This window comes from Abramis brama (genome assembly GCF_963993115.1).
Source record: "Abramis brama genome assembly, chromosome: 21".
Taxonomy (NCBI): Eukaryota; Metazoa; Chordata; class Actinopteri; order Cypriniformes; family Leuciscidae; genus Abramis; species Abramis brama.
The window spans coordinates 12,105,572-12,120,843 of NC_139983.1; the positions used below are offsets into that span (position 1 = coordinate 12,105,572).

The 15,272-nt window shown below is 35.0% G+C and overlaps 1 protein-coding gene across 1 annotated transcript in view; it reads right to left on the bottom strand.

Moving 5' to 3' along the window:
* smyd3 (SET and MYND domain containing 3) overlaps positions 1-15,272 on the bottom strand; it is a 194,872-nt gene that overhangs the window by 30,195 nt on the left and 149,405 nt on the right. The window contains exons 7-8 of the mRNA XM_084096189.1: positions 6,017-6,119; positions 1,965-2,075 (exon numbers count right to left, since the gene is read on the bottom strand). Coding sequence (XP_083952315.1) covers positions 1,965-2,075; positions 6,017-6,119 — 214 coding nt within the window. The remainder of the gene's footprint in view (positions 1-1,964; positions 2,076-6,016; positions 6,120-15,272) is intronic.

The following is a 15,272-nucleotide window of genomic DNA, read 5'->3' on the forward strand; positions in this document are numbered from 1 at the left end:
ATGTAATTTCTGCTATAAAAAAATAGCCATTATTACATGAAAAAGTTCCATTCCTGATATCAAGAATTATCCTTTTAGCTTATATATCCTAGGAATGATTAAGCCGAAACAGCTTGCCATATTTCTTTTGTCACTCGCACATGCATTTGATGGGATAGTTCAACAAAAAATGTAAATCATTGACTCAACCTCACATGTCATTCCAAATCTGTTATGACTTTCTTTCTTCTGTGAAATACAAAAGAAGACATTTTCAAAAAGTTGTTTGTCCATACAATAATACTCAATGGGGTCCATAAAAACATTGGACCCCAATAACCTTCACTGTATGGACAAAAAACAAGAAACATTTTTCTAAATATCTTTTTTGTGTTCTGCAGAATATGGAAGCTTGTTTCCGCCACAGAATAAAACAACAAAGAAGTAGCTTTTTATCTCATAATTTAGATTTCTCTGTTTTTCAGAGCAAGTACTGTACGCAGTCAAATATTAGTGTCGCTGTCACTTGATGGTGGATCTGGTGAAGAAGCTGTCAGCGATCTGAATGTACTGGGAAATGAGCTCTGACGGGGACAGTGACGATGGTATAAAAAGCTTCAAAAGGTAACAAATATGCTTGTTTTTTCTTCTGTAATTGTCTAATATCAGGAGAGTTTTATACTATCTCAATAGGTGGAGATACATCCGTATTAGATATAGATCTGGGTTGCTAAAGACCCGAATATGTAATAATGATTGGCGAAACATTCATGCATTTTAGGGTTAAGAACATACAGATTGTTCAGCTGACGAAAAGTCTTTCCGAAAAAAACTTTCAGCAGACAAAAACTGTATAAAACAGCTTTAAGATTTGTGAGAAATTGTGACCTTTATATAGGTCGTGCCATTGTAAAGACTATTAGTCTGACTTTTTTTCTCAGCATTGTGATATATAAACTCACAATTGTGATAAAAAAAAAGTCCGAATTGAGATAAGAAGCCACAATGACCTTTTTTTATTCTGTGGCGTAAGCTTCAATAGCAGAAGAAAAGGAAATCACCCATGTTTGGAACAAATGACAGACTTTACATTTTTGGGTGAACCATTCTTTTAAAGGTTAAGTGTGTAATTTCTGCAGAAAATAACGTGAATAAAATAATCAATTAATCTTTAGGGGGGAAAAAAAGTCTTAAGAATTTCAAAAAGAATAACAACAACAATAAATTTGCTTACAATGTTTTAAAAATGCATATTTAAATCAACTTTGACAACTCTTTTTTCCTCAAAATTCCCTGCAAACCCCCAGCACCTTCTTTGGGATGCGTTAACTCTAATCTTGCATATCATTTTGGATGGATAGTATGTGAACACAGGCTATTTTAGAAACAAATTTGTAAAGAAATAGAACTGTATTTTTCCACCAAATGGAAGTGAGAAAATACAGTGCTTACAATTTTCTGGGAATCAACATACAAAATGGCTTACTTATAGGTGTTAAGTAAGAAAAAAAGTACTTTAACATCCAAAAAATGACACATTTCACCTTCTAATTCCCATCTATCCTCGCTCCATCTTTAGCATTCATTCGTCCGCTCTCATGCATGCCATCCAAAGCTTTATTCTTGACATGCTCCTGTCATCGCAGTGATGATCACGGATGACAGGGCCTGCTGAGGACAGGTTCCCCGGGGCAGTGCGGAGAGACCGGCGATGGTCTAGGACCGGGGCTGACAGACTTGACACATCATCAGATGCTTTCGAGTGCTGAGTGGGACAGACACAGAGCAAAAGAGCGAGGAAAAGAGAACATGGAGGAGAACAGGGATGATAGATAGTGATCCCGCCAGGACACAATGAGGCGGGGAGAAGCCTTTTCCAGGAGTGATGAGGTGAAAGTGAAAGAAATAGAAAAATGAGGATAAAGGGTGGATAAGAAAGCTCAGGGAAGGGAAGATATATCTGAGGGGATGTTCACACGGCTCACCTTGTCCTCAGTGGTACAGCGAGCGCACTGACACAAGAAGTGGTATTGCTCCTGTAATCGGGAACGTCTCTCTTTGCTGGGTGCGAGGACATCGGTGTAGCTTATGGTCAGCTAAAAAGAGGGAGAGATTACAGATGGTTAGTTGAATGATTTCAGGCAACTAGAAAACCCTGGAAACTAAACACTAAGCACTAAAATCAGTCAATTTAGGCATTTTGATTTAGAGTTTGAAAAATTGATATTCAGGTACAGTAATCCCAAAATGCATTCATGCATTGCATTGAAATCAGTCAAAAATTTTCATTCAAGATGAATGGAATCGAATTAGAAATACATTTTATGTCATATTTGCACAAAAGTTTGTGGTCGATAATTTTATATCTTATGCTGCCCAATTTCGTTATTTATTGGATAAATAATACAGTAAAACAGTGATATTATGACACTTTTAAATAACTTTTCTATTTTAAAATATTTAAACTGCAATTTATTCCTGTGATGCAATGCTGAATTTTTTTGGCATCATTACTGCAGTCTTCAATGTCACATGATCCTACCGAAATCATTCTAATATAAAAAAAGTAAGATTTTAAACAGAATTTTTATTGTAATAATTTAAAAGTCTTAACTGTCAATATGATACATTTAATGCATTTTTGCTAAATAAAAGTATTATTTTCCATCCAAAAAATAAATAAATTAGTGAGCCCAAACTTTTGAATGCCAGTATATTACGGAGCCCCTAAAGGGACCTTTGCAAAAATAAATAAGCAGTATATTGTATACATGCATCAAATAAATTATTTATATATTTAGTTGGCTAAAAAAAGTATAGAATAAAAAAATATGCATAATAAAAACTGTGAGTTTCCTATGAAGGGTGTTTCAAACAAAAAAGGGCACTTACAAGGAGCCTTAGAAGCCTTAAGTAGTTGCCTATGTAGACAGCAGACACAGATGCTGCTCACGAGGGTTTGGAACAGAGCCAATGTCTTATGGCAGTTTAGTCTTAAATAATGAGAAGTCTGCCTGCTGAGCTAACATGAAAAACACATACGGTAGCCTTAACTTTCCAATTCTGCAGGATGTAAATGAAAAGAAAACCTGTCTTTGCTTTGCTTTAATGTGCATTGTTTGTGTTTATGTGTTCAGCCATTAAGAGAAATCTTCCAGGTTGTTAACAGAGCTGACATAAAGAAAATCAGATTGGAAAAGCTTGAATTGATGCTAAATTATGAGGAATTAAATGTTTTAAGAGTTCTCATCATCTAATATGGCCGGTGTCTCGAGAGAATCTGAACAATGATAGTGTTTTCTGATGACTTCCAGAGGTTTGAGAAAGAACTCTTCACACAACAGCTGTTTACCTCTTTCTATAAGTGCATTACGGGTATGTTTGGAGTTACATCACTGATCTATATAGTCATTCTATATAGATCAGTGAGTTACATACTATCTGTTATTTTTGTCTACAGCATGAAATTATTCTGCAGTTTGCATACTGTGCCTACAGAGTCACATATCCATATATCACTTTCTATTTATTCTGCATTGCATCAATAATTTTAATATTATTGCTATGAAGTGGAGTCATACACTGTAAAAAATGATTGTTAATTTAACTTAAAAAAGGAAGTAACTGGTTGCCTTACAATTTTGAGTTCATTGAAATTAAAAAATTTGAGTCAATACAATGAAGGACATTGGTTTAATCAACAGAAACTCAAAATATTAAGTTGATTTGACAAAAAAAAAAGTGATGACAAATCATGATAATATTTTTTTTACAGTGTATCACTTACTTAAAATGTGCAGTATAAAACCACAGAAAGCTGTATAGAATACTGTATCCCACAATGCAATGTGCTTGAACATCCACTTCCCCAGACAGGGAAAAAAAGAAAAATCTGACCAAATTGTGTTATGTTATGTCTTGTGTTCTGTTACACTGCATTTATGTAAATCTATATTAGCAATATATTTTGGCCATTTTGTTGCATATTTTAAAATATATATAAAAATGTATCATCGCATCGGTCTAACATGACAAATGAATCAGAAGCAACATCAACCGTGATTTTCACTCTTTACATCTTGACTCATTTGATTGGAATTTCAAAAAGACCTTATTCCCTAAAATTGGATGAAATATGTAATAACCACATCTTTATTTCCAAGATGATAGCTGAACACAACTTACTAAATTAAATATGCAATGTTATGTAGTAGGGTCATGTGACAATAACGTAGCATGCTGTATATTGTTTCACCTGTTATCTAAAATAAAAGAAGAGAAAAGAAAAGAAAAGAAAAGAAAAGAAAAAAGAAAAAGTATGCATGACAGCATATACTGCACAGTATGCATAAAACTTTTCCAGTTCCAACCTCTCTTGGGGAGGTCAAATATAGAGAGTGGGAGATAATTGAAAACAGTTATTCCAATGAATGAGTTATTGAGTGAAGCGGAGAGAGAGAAAACGAGACCGATGGAAAGAGTGGAGCACATAAAACTAGAAAAGATGGGTAAATAGCGAAGGCAACAGAAACAGGAAGAGGAGAAAACGAAAAAAACGATCCAAAATGAGTACGACCCTTATGGGCAAACAGTGGCGTGTGTACAGTGTGCAGATGTGTGTGGGTGTATGAATTATAATCGCGCCGTGCGAATGAGTGTGTGTTTGTGTGTGTGTAAACAGTGTCTGTGGGACGATGAGCCCTCGTGTATTCTGCCATCGTATATCGTATACTGTGAATTCTCATTACTTCCTGTGTACAAAGAGCTTGCTGGTAATTTCATTCCAGTTCGCTTTTGCTCTCTCGACGTTTCCTCCCACTGTCAGAGGGAAATTAAGCATGACTGCCTGATTTACTTGGGGATATCTAAACTTTCGGAGCAGAAATAAACAGAACGGACGAATAATGAGAGTTTGTCGAGCGTGTCGAACGGGGCCAATGCGAAATACCACATCCCGCCACAGATCAGCCGAATGGATTCAGGTGTTAATGTATATGATTATCTTGGCTTTCTACTAGTTATTCTGGCTGGTTGTGTGATGGATGTGTGCGCTCAGGTAAATAGGTTTAAATGAGCTCTGATTAGTCGGGAGTGATTGTTAAAGAGTTCTGCAGGACGCTCTGGATGAGGGTGTCTGCTATATGTAGGATGTTGCTTTTAGATTTATTCACGGGATGACTGAATTAGGGTGAAGTTAATCTGGCATGGGCTCCGTTAAGTGCCTGCAACTGAGAAAATGTGGTGTGATGTGTATAATTTTTTGGAAGTTAAAATACTTTCTCCTGTCCCGGTTTAAATGAATAGACAACTGCTATTTGGGCTGAAAAGTAAAACACTGTGGCTCCATGACACTATGAAAATATTACTTTGTTTATCTGAGAGGTTCTGGCTCAATGGAGTGAGTATGGGGCGGGAAACTGAATGAAAACATTTTTATTAACTGAAGTAAAAATAAAAATTAACATTACTGGAAAAATACATTTTAAAGTCCCCCTGTAGTCAATAATTGTATCCCTTAAAACTCACCTTTGATCACTAAAATTACATATTTAAATGTTTTTTTCCTTGAAAAAAAATTCCTTAATAAAATAAAAACAATTTAAAAATAAAAATGACAATTAACAAATAACTACTAAACAATGAAAATACTAAAATTAGCAAATAATAATATTTTAATAATAATTAAAATAACCTAATGATATTAGAGAACGTAAACATTTTACTAAATTGAAAGGACAAATGAAAATAAAAAAAATAATAATAATATTAAAAAACAACCCTAAATAACAATAACTTTGAGTGGAACTATTTTTGCAATTCCATTTAGTGTTGCAGAAATAACTAAATAATTAATTAAAACAAATAAATAAATAAAAACTTTTTCCCCCAAAATGTTTTGTTGGGCCCTGTGACAGCTGAGACCCATCCATATCATTTTCTCCTGGGCCCCATACATTTAAATGTCCCAGGTCATTTAGAAAAGGACAAGGCGAGCGGGAAATAAGGTGTGTGTGAGTGTGTATGGATGGACCTGTACCTCCTCACAGGGTCTGATGACCTTGACAGCTCGCAGCGTGAGTCTCTTGCCCTCGAAGATCATGACACAGTTCGGCTGGCAGTCGTGGTTCAGCAGAGACATGCTGGTTCAGACAAACACAAAACCAGGTCAAACCAGGAACGCTTGAACCATGTGTAAGCACAACTCATCATTTCCCAGGCCTTCGACTAGTAACAGACTAGCATTGAAGGCTCGAAATAGAAAGCAGTAATAAAATAATACAATTATATTAAATATTTAAATAATCACATAACCTATTTAAATGTATATAAATATTTTATATATAATTGCATATTTATATATGATTTAACTAACTTTTGTTTTTGTATTGTTTGTCTGTTGTATGCATAAATCTATGCTGATTTGACAAATAAGACCCAAAGGGGGTGAATTTAGTTCATTCAGCCTGTCAAAACACACAGGAAAACTTGTACAAACTCATCAAAAATCCTGTTTTTTCTCTCTACATGACAGATTTTTTTATATTGTTTGTCCTCATTAAACACTGAAATCAAACTGCAAATCCCTCATAGTCTCCATTCTCACTTTCCCTTGAATCTAAATAAATAATGCACAAGGGCAGTAACTGCTAAATAATGGAACATAAATCAGTCATCACTAATTAATTAACTAAAGAAACAAGTTGCTTGCAGTCAGTAGACGCAGAAAACAAGAAAGCTGACATGTTTGCCAGCGGGACATTTGTCTTCTTGAATGCGATATGATGTAACTGCTGTCTTTCCGGCGGTTAGAAAGCCGAAAGTGACAGGGCGAGAATGACAGCAATGAAACAACACTGATGTGACACTGATGATCTTCTCAAGACCCTCGCTGGCTGCGTGGAAGGTGAGATAATCACTGCCGATGACTTTAGTGACCTTTTTGGATGCTGACATCACATTCATTTACAATAGCTATTTTTGAATTTACAAAAATGCATCCAATCAATAATATTAACAAATATTAGTAAATATAACCATATATGTGTCACTTGCACTAACACTTTATCTTCTATTCTATATCTTTTATCTTTATATATATATAAAAAAAAATACACGTACTGCGTTAGATTAAACTGGGAAGGGTCACAGCACTTGCATATTGTTGTCCTATTGTTAGTTTAACTGCTTCTATTGTTCTCATTTGTGTAAAAGCGTCTGCTAAATGAATAAATGTAAATGTGTCACACCTGCTGGCTGGTGGATTCAGAAAGATCAGGCTTTAGGATTAGTAAAGTGGTATCCAATAAACAGACGACGATAATTTCCAGGTAGTAACGTCAACATAAGACAATGAACAGAAGCTTACTGAGGGTATGAATGCACAGTCAAACAAAGGAGCAAACAAGATAATTAACAAGGCGATTAACAAGACAGGTGAATGGAATGAACTAATAAAACATGGGGAGAATTAGGTCAAAAGGAAAATGAGCAAACAAATAGTGAACAATGAAAACAAGACGGAACATAACTGACAATATGAAGGTATGTATACAGTGCTGGTCAGAATTATTTGCCCCCTTGGTAAAAAATATGATCAAAGGAATAAATAAAAATAAATCTGCATTGTTTATCCTTTTGATATATATATATATATATATATATATATATATGTTTGTATATATATATATATATATGTATATATATGTATATATATATATATATGTATATATATATATATATATATATATATATATACACTGAAAAAAATGTTATGTTGAATTTACTTAATTTTTTTACGTCAAGGGGTTGCACGAAATAAATTTATCTAAATCCAGATATATTTTTTAAGTTGAGTGTACTTATATTTTGTAAATTGGTTGTACTTATATTTTATAAGTAATTTCAGATTAATAATATTCATAATTTTAGCTAAACTATTTTAAGTTGAATTTACTAAATTTTTTCAAGAATCAGCCTGTGAATCTCAACAATGGTGACAATTATAAAGCATGTTGCAGTGCATTCTGGGTGCTACCAATCAAAACTCATTCATGGCTCCCATCATGCATTGCTGCATGAATAAATAATGAGCTTATGTTCAGAGGTGATCGGTTTCAGTGTTTCAGGTCAAATGACTGTGAAATAATGATTGTTAAAACACAACCAACACCATCAGATCACCTTTTCTCTTTGTTCATAGGCTGTTATAACTCAGGTACAGCAGCCAAACAAAATCTAAAGTTAATGGTTTCAGGGTAAAGAGCCCAACTAAAACACACACTGATCCCCATGATGGTAACTTAAAATTACGGTTGTAACATTACAGTTTTCTCCTTCAGTGATTCTGCTTGTTAACATCAGGTGTCTTCAATGTTGGCAATACAAAATAAATAGTTCTTAATCCATCTTTGACGTCTGTCTGTTATTCAGATATTTTTGTTTAAAAATTGTTAAATGGTTAACTTTTAAGGAATTAATTTTATTAATTATTACTCAATTCTAATGTGTTAAATTTAATTAATAATATTGCTTGTAATCTGCACAATTTTATTGAGTAGATTAGCGTATTCATTTGACAGTGTATATGGAAATTAAATTAAACTTATTTTTTTCTAATTACTTTTAATTGAATGAAATTAACTTGTTTTAAACAAGAGCAGTGAATTTGAAAATTAATAATAAAAAATAAGTAGGATTAAATAACACATTATAATCAGTGAAATTAACCAGATAAAAACATGTAACATTTACAAGGGGTCAGAATCATTTTTTTCAGTGTATATATATATGTATATATATATATATATATATGTATATATATATATGTATATATGTATATATATATATATATACAGTGAGGAAAATAAGTATTTGAACACCCTGCTATTTTGCAAGTTCTCCCACTTGGAAATCATGGAGGGGTCTGAAATTGTCATCGTAGGTGCATGTCCACTGTGAGAGACATAATCTAAAAAAAAAAATCCAGAAATCACAATGTATGATTTTTTAACTATTTATTTGTATGATACAGCTGCAAATAAGTATTTGAACACCTGTCTATCAGCTAGAATTCTGACCCTCAAAGACCTGTTAGTCTGCCTTTAAAATGTCCACCTCCACTCCATTTATTATCCTAAATTAGATGCACCTGTTTGAGGTCGTTAGCTGCATAAAGACACCTGTCCACCCCATACAATCAGTAAGAATCCAACTACTAACATGGCCAAGACCAAAGAGCTGTCCAAAGACACTAGAGACAAAATTGTACACCTCCACAAGGCTGGAAAGGGCTATGGGGAAATTGACATGACTGTCAATCTCCCTCGGACTGGGGCTCCATGCAAGATCTCACCTCGTGGGGTCTCAATGATCCTAAGAAAGGTGAGAAATCAGTCCAGAACTACACGGGAGGAGCTGGTCAATGACCTGAAAAGAGCTGGGACCACCGTTTCCAAGGTTACTGTTGGTAATACACTAAGACGTCATGGTTTGAAATCATGCATGGCACGGAAGGTTCCCCTGCTTAAACCAGCACATGTCAAGGCCCGTCTTAAGTTTGCCAATGACCATTTGGATGATCCAGAGGAGTCATGGGAGAAAGTCATGTGGTCAGATGAGACCAAAATAGAACTTTTTGGTCATAATTCCACTAAACGTGTTTGGAGGAAGAAGAATGATGAGTACCATCCCAAGAACACCATCCCTACTGTGAAGCATGGGGGTGGTAGCATCATGCTTTGGGGGTGTTTTTCTGCACATGGGACAGGGCGACTGCACTGTATTAAGGAGAGGATGACCGGGGCCATGTATTGCGAGATTTTGGGGAACAACCTCCTTCCCTCAGTTAGAGCATTGAAGATGGGTCGAGGCTGGGTCTTCCAACATGACAATGACCCGAAGCACACAGCCAGGATAACCAAGGAGTGGCTCTGTAAGAAGCATATCAAGGTTCTGGCGTGGCCTAGCCAGTCTCCAGACCTAAACCCAATAGAGAATCTTTGGAGGGAGCTCAAACTCCGTGTTTCTCAGCGACAGCCCAGAAACCTGACTGATCTAGAGAAGATCTGTGTGGAGGAGTGGGCCAAAACCCCTCCTGCAGTGTGTGCAAACCTGGTGAAAAACTACAGGAAACGTTTGACCTCTGTAATTGCAAACAAAGGCTACTGTACCAAATATTAACATTGATTTTCTCAGGTGTTCAAATACTTATTTGCAGCTGTATCATACAAATAAATAGTTAAAAAATCATACATTGTGATTTCTGGATTTTTTTTTTTTAGATTATGTCTCTCACAGTGGACATGCACCTACGATGACAATTTCAGACCCCTCCATGATTTCTAAGTGGGAGAACTTCCAAAATAGCAGGGTGTTCAAATACTTATTTTCCTCACTGTATATATATATATATATATATATATATATATATATATATATATAATTTTTTTTATTATTATTATTTCCATTCCTCCACAGAATCTCTCCAGATCCTTCAGATTCCCAGATCCATGTTGCTGCCAAAAAGCTTCTTCTTTTTTTTTTAATGTTTGAAAAGTAACTGACACTACTGGAACTTCAAACGGGACAGGTTCTATGGTCAGATGAAACAAAAAAATCGCTTTTTTGGCAGCAAACACTTAATATGGGTTTGGTTCATACAGGGATAAACAAGTACCCCAAGTGTAAACTGAAATACTCTGCTGTATCTTTAATGCTGTCGGCCAAATTTTCTGCCAGAGGTCCTGGACATCTTGTTCAGATACATGGCATCATGGACTCGATCAAATACCGACAGATAAAAAATCAAAACCTGACAACCTCTGCTAGGAATCTTATAACGGGCCATGTTTGGATCTTCCAACAGGACAGTGATCCAAAAACAAACATCAAAATCAAAACAAAAATGTGTAATTGAGCACAAAACCAAGCATCTGCAATGGCCATCCCAGTCCCTGACCTGAACCCTATAGAAAATGAGTGGGCTGAACTGAAGAGAAGCAGCGCCAACATGGATCTGGGAATCTGAAGGATCTGGAGAGATTCTGTCTGGAGGAATGGTCTCTGATCTCTTGTCAGATGTTCTCCAAACTCATCAGGCATTATAGAAGAAAACTCAGAGCTGTTATCTTGGAAAAAGGAGGTTGCAAAAAGTTTTTAATAAAAGGGGGCAAATAATTGTTCCCAACGTGTTTTGGAGAAAAACATTTATTTCATAATGTGATTTCCCCCCCACTTTCAATTCTTTTACTTCAATGAAAGGTTAGATTTTTTCTTTTTTTTCCCTTTTTAAAAAAAAAATAAAATATCAAAAGGATTAACAATTCAGATTTATTTTTTATAGCCATCTTTGATCATATTTACCAAGGGGGCAAATAATTCTGAACAGCACTGTATATATATATATATATATATATATATATATATATATATATATATATATGTTAACACTTTAGATATTTTACAGATATTTTCCGAAGATGTAGAGTGATTTATAATTCCAAGCTCCAAAAAGAGGAGTTAAAGTCTTATTAGTCATAATTTAGAGAGCCAAAGCTCTGATTGAAAAATTAAAATTATAACATAAAGGTTCAAAACGACATGAGAGTCAGTAAATGTCATGTGGCTAAAATATTAATTTAACGACTAATCAAAGTGACCGGCTAATCCAAAATGCAAGATACGTATTCAGTATATGTGTAAACCATGTTTGAAGTCTTTGTGTCGGCTAGTACTCCCTTGTGGTGAGATTTTAGGAGATAGTGAGATGAATGCATGTATTTACATTCAAACAAGCATGACAGAACAAACACAGCAATTATAAAAATCAAGCACGAAAGCACAATTATCCTTTATATGTAGACAAGAATGCCGTCCTGCTCTTCCTGGCTGCATCGGAAGTCATTCAAAAAAACAAATTACTTGTGTTTGTCATGGTCTGGGGAAGATTCAACATCGCCTAAGAACAGCGTATAAAGCAGGCTTAGAGTTGGCCCACCCAGCCGACGGTAAACAGACGGGCCTCGCTCTCACGGGACAACCTTTCTGCGTCATTATCATTTCTCTGAGACGTCGACAACTTTGTCTGAAGCCTTGATTCTGCCTTGGCCTCACATCCGATCTGAACACTTCATAGTTTATATCTAAACAGCAATTTCGGCATCTGCCTTTCTGGTTGTGTTTGTTCACTGTAATCCCAAAGGCTCACATTCATAGACGCGAAATGTTTCCCATGGATGTTGAATATGGAAGCCGTGCCAGTTTAATGGCCCACACAGGGAGCCTGGTTCTAGATATATCTGAAGACATTTTATCTTTAAAACACATTTTGCTCTTGTTCTCGCTAGATTGCTTTGCTGGAAAGAACATAATAATGCAGTCTTCCATGATAATCCAACATAAATTATTGGATTATTATTATTAGCCAATGAAATGGCCTTGGCAATAGGCCACACCCTCTGAGCTCTGATGATTAAGCTTCACACGCCAGTGCTTTTCATTTACAGGATATTCACTGCCAACTCTAAAAGGAATAAATTAAATTAAATCAAAAGTAGAATCAAATGAGGACTTATTTGCATTTGCATTAAGATTTGCACATCCTAAAATGTATTAAGAAAGAAGTTCATTTAAATTCAAGAAAGAGCGTTAAAAAATGGCAGGTAAAATTAAAATAAAGCAAATTAAATATATATATATATATATATATATATGTGTGATACATTTTCTTTCATTAAATAATGTTTTTTTAAAAAAAAATACAGAACCAAAATAAATTATAAATTCACTTATAACGTTAGTAAAAAATAATAATAATTCATCACCCAATTTTTTGAAAAAAAAAAATTAATCTATTGACAGCCCTATAGTATAACTATATAGAGTGGTCATATGTTAATGTGCTTATGTTTGTGATTTCTAATTTCCTATTTACCAACTGTTGCAGCTTAGTTCCCATAAATGCTCTGGGTGGAGGCTTGTGTTGGATTTGCTTACAAAGCAGATTAAACTATTTTATTTTAAAAGAGCAAAGAAAATCTTATTTCCATGATATGCCTCCTTTAAGCCATATCAATAAAATGTGACCAGATTTGAGCTTATCAATGCTGTCAGAAAATAGCTGTTAGCTAAGCCGTTGTCTGCACACACACACGCACACACACAAGCCATTAAGCTCAAAGCAGACCATTTAACCTGAGTGAAACTCTCTTTTATGATCCTCCTTTAATCTGTGCTTTTGATTATTCACCCATAAACAGCCCCTAAGAGCCCGACGCTCCTCACTTACATACACGGGCCTAAACTCAGTCTTTACATGTGGTTTCTAAGTAATGACGAAAGAAAATATATCTCATTAAAGCAAGTCTGTGCATGTAGCCCTAAGCACCATGCTCAGTAAACAGAAGACGAGTGAAAAAATGAAATACTGGAGAACAGAGCTGGGTAATGAAAGAATATGGAGTACAATGGGATGATTTCCTCTCATCTTCTTCCCTCTGCTGCGAACAAAACATAATACCTGGGTATTGCTAAGCAGCCCGAAACATCAACAGACAAGGCGAATAGCAATCCGCTGCGGTCATTTATTAATGTTTCCAAATAACAGTGCTGAAGGTAGTCATTAACTATGGTGGAACAGAAAAGAACGCTGTTCCTGGAACACCCTCACACCTGAATACAGCTCAATTTACTGCACTTTCAGAACAGCGGAGACTGACGCAACTGATACAAGGATATGATGTCAACAACACCCACTTAGAGCTAACTACTTTTGGCTCGGCATGTGGACTTTTATAAACTCTCTTAAAACACACTCAAACTAGTTTCATATGTCTACTAACAGTGTTTATATATACGCTTTGCTATTTATTTACATTTTTCTAAAATGTATTTTACACCACAGTGTCATTAAAATCACAATTCAAATAATATATTGTGTTTAATAACATTTTGTGGTGGAAATTACATTTTAAACATTTTTTTGGAATAAAATGGCTGAGACCCTTATCTCGCTAAGCATTTTAGGTAACACTTTACAATAAGGTTCATTAGTTAACTACATTAGTTAACATTAACTAATAATGAACTGCACTTATACAGCATTTGTTCATCTTTGTTAATGTTAATTTCAACATTTACTAATACTTTATTAAAATCTTGTTAACATTAGTTAACATTAATGCACTGTGAACTAACATGAACAAACAATGAACAGCTTTATTTTTATTAACTAACATTAACAAAGATTAACAAAAACAGTAATAAATGTATTGCGCATTGTTAGTTCATGTTAGTTAATACATGAACTAATGTTTAATAAATTAACCTTATTGTAAAGTGCTACCGCATTTTATGTATCCTAAATTGAACATTTTAAATAAAATACAAATGTATAATAACTTAAATGAATAAATGTTCTAACTTTCTGCATAATTTGACAAAATTACAGGTTGTTGGAAATGATGCACAATAAAATTACATAATTACAATTACAAAATATAGCTGCAAGCAGCAATACGGGGCCAAGCCCTGCAAGGCAGAGCAAGCAACAGCCGCTGTAGCGCAATGCGGAGCCAGAAGAGCAAAACATCAGAAATTTAATGTACATCAAGCACAGTAAGCACATCAATTACAGCAGCACAGCTAGCATTTAAGCACCAACAGCAGTGCAGAGCCGGAAGGAATTTAAATTATTATTTTATACACAATTTCAAAGTCGCCCCACACTGGTCTCGAACCCACGACCACAATGGTTCGGGATTCATGACGCATGGTTGAACCACTTGCGCCACCCAGAGGACATGTTTTACAAAGCTGCAGAGGAGAGGCTTCAGTGTGTGAATGAGCACACAAAATCATGTTAACGAGATTAGCATGCTAAGCTAACTTAATGCTAATATAGCTTATGATGTGGTACATCCAATGCTGGCAAAATAGATATCCTCAGATTCGACATGACGCAAGGAATCGATAGACACCAATTTTATGATTTTGTGACAAACTGTTCACAAGTTACAGCCTCTGAACCAATTATGGGTTGACCTCATTAAGTTTGCGACATCATAACTTTTTTTTTCCAGTATAGCAAAAAAATCGGGGACAGTACTTTTATGCGGCTCAGTCCGAAGATCATTTGAGTACATGTTTGGACAAAATTAGACCAATTTTGAAGGAGGAGTAGCGAAAAAACTGTTTTACATTCACTCCAATATGGCGGCCAGTCACATTGTTGATAAATAACATATGAGATATCGTTGAAATCGGCATAAGCCAAGGAATATATTGACATAAAGAAA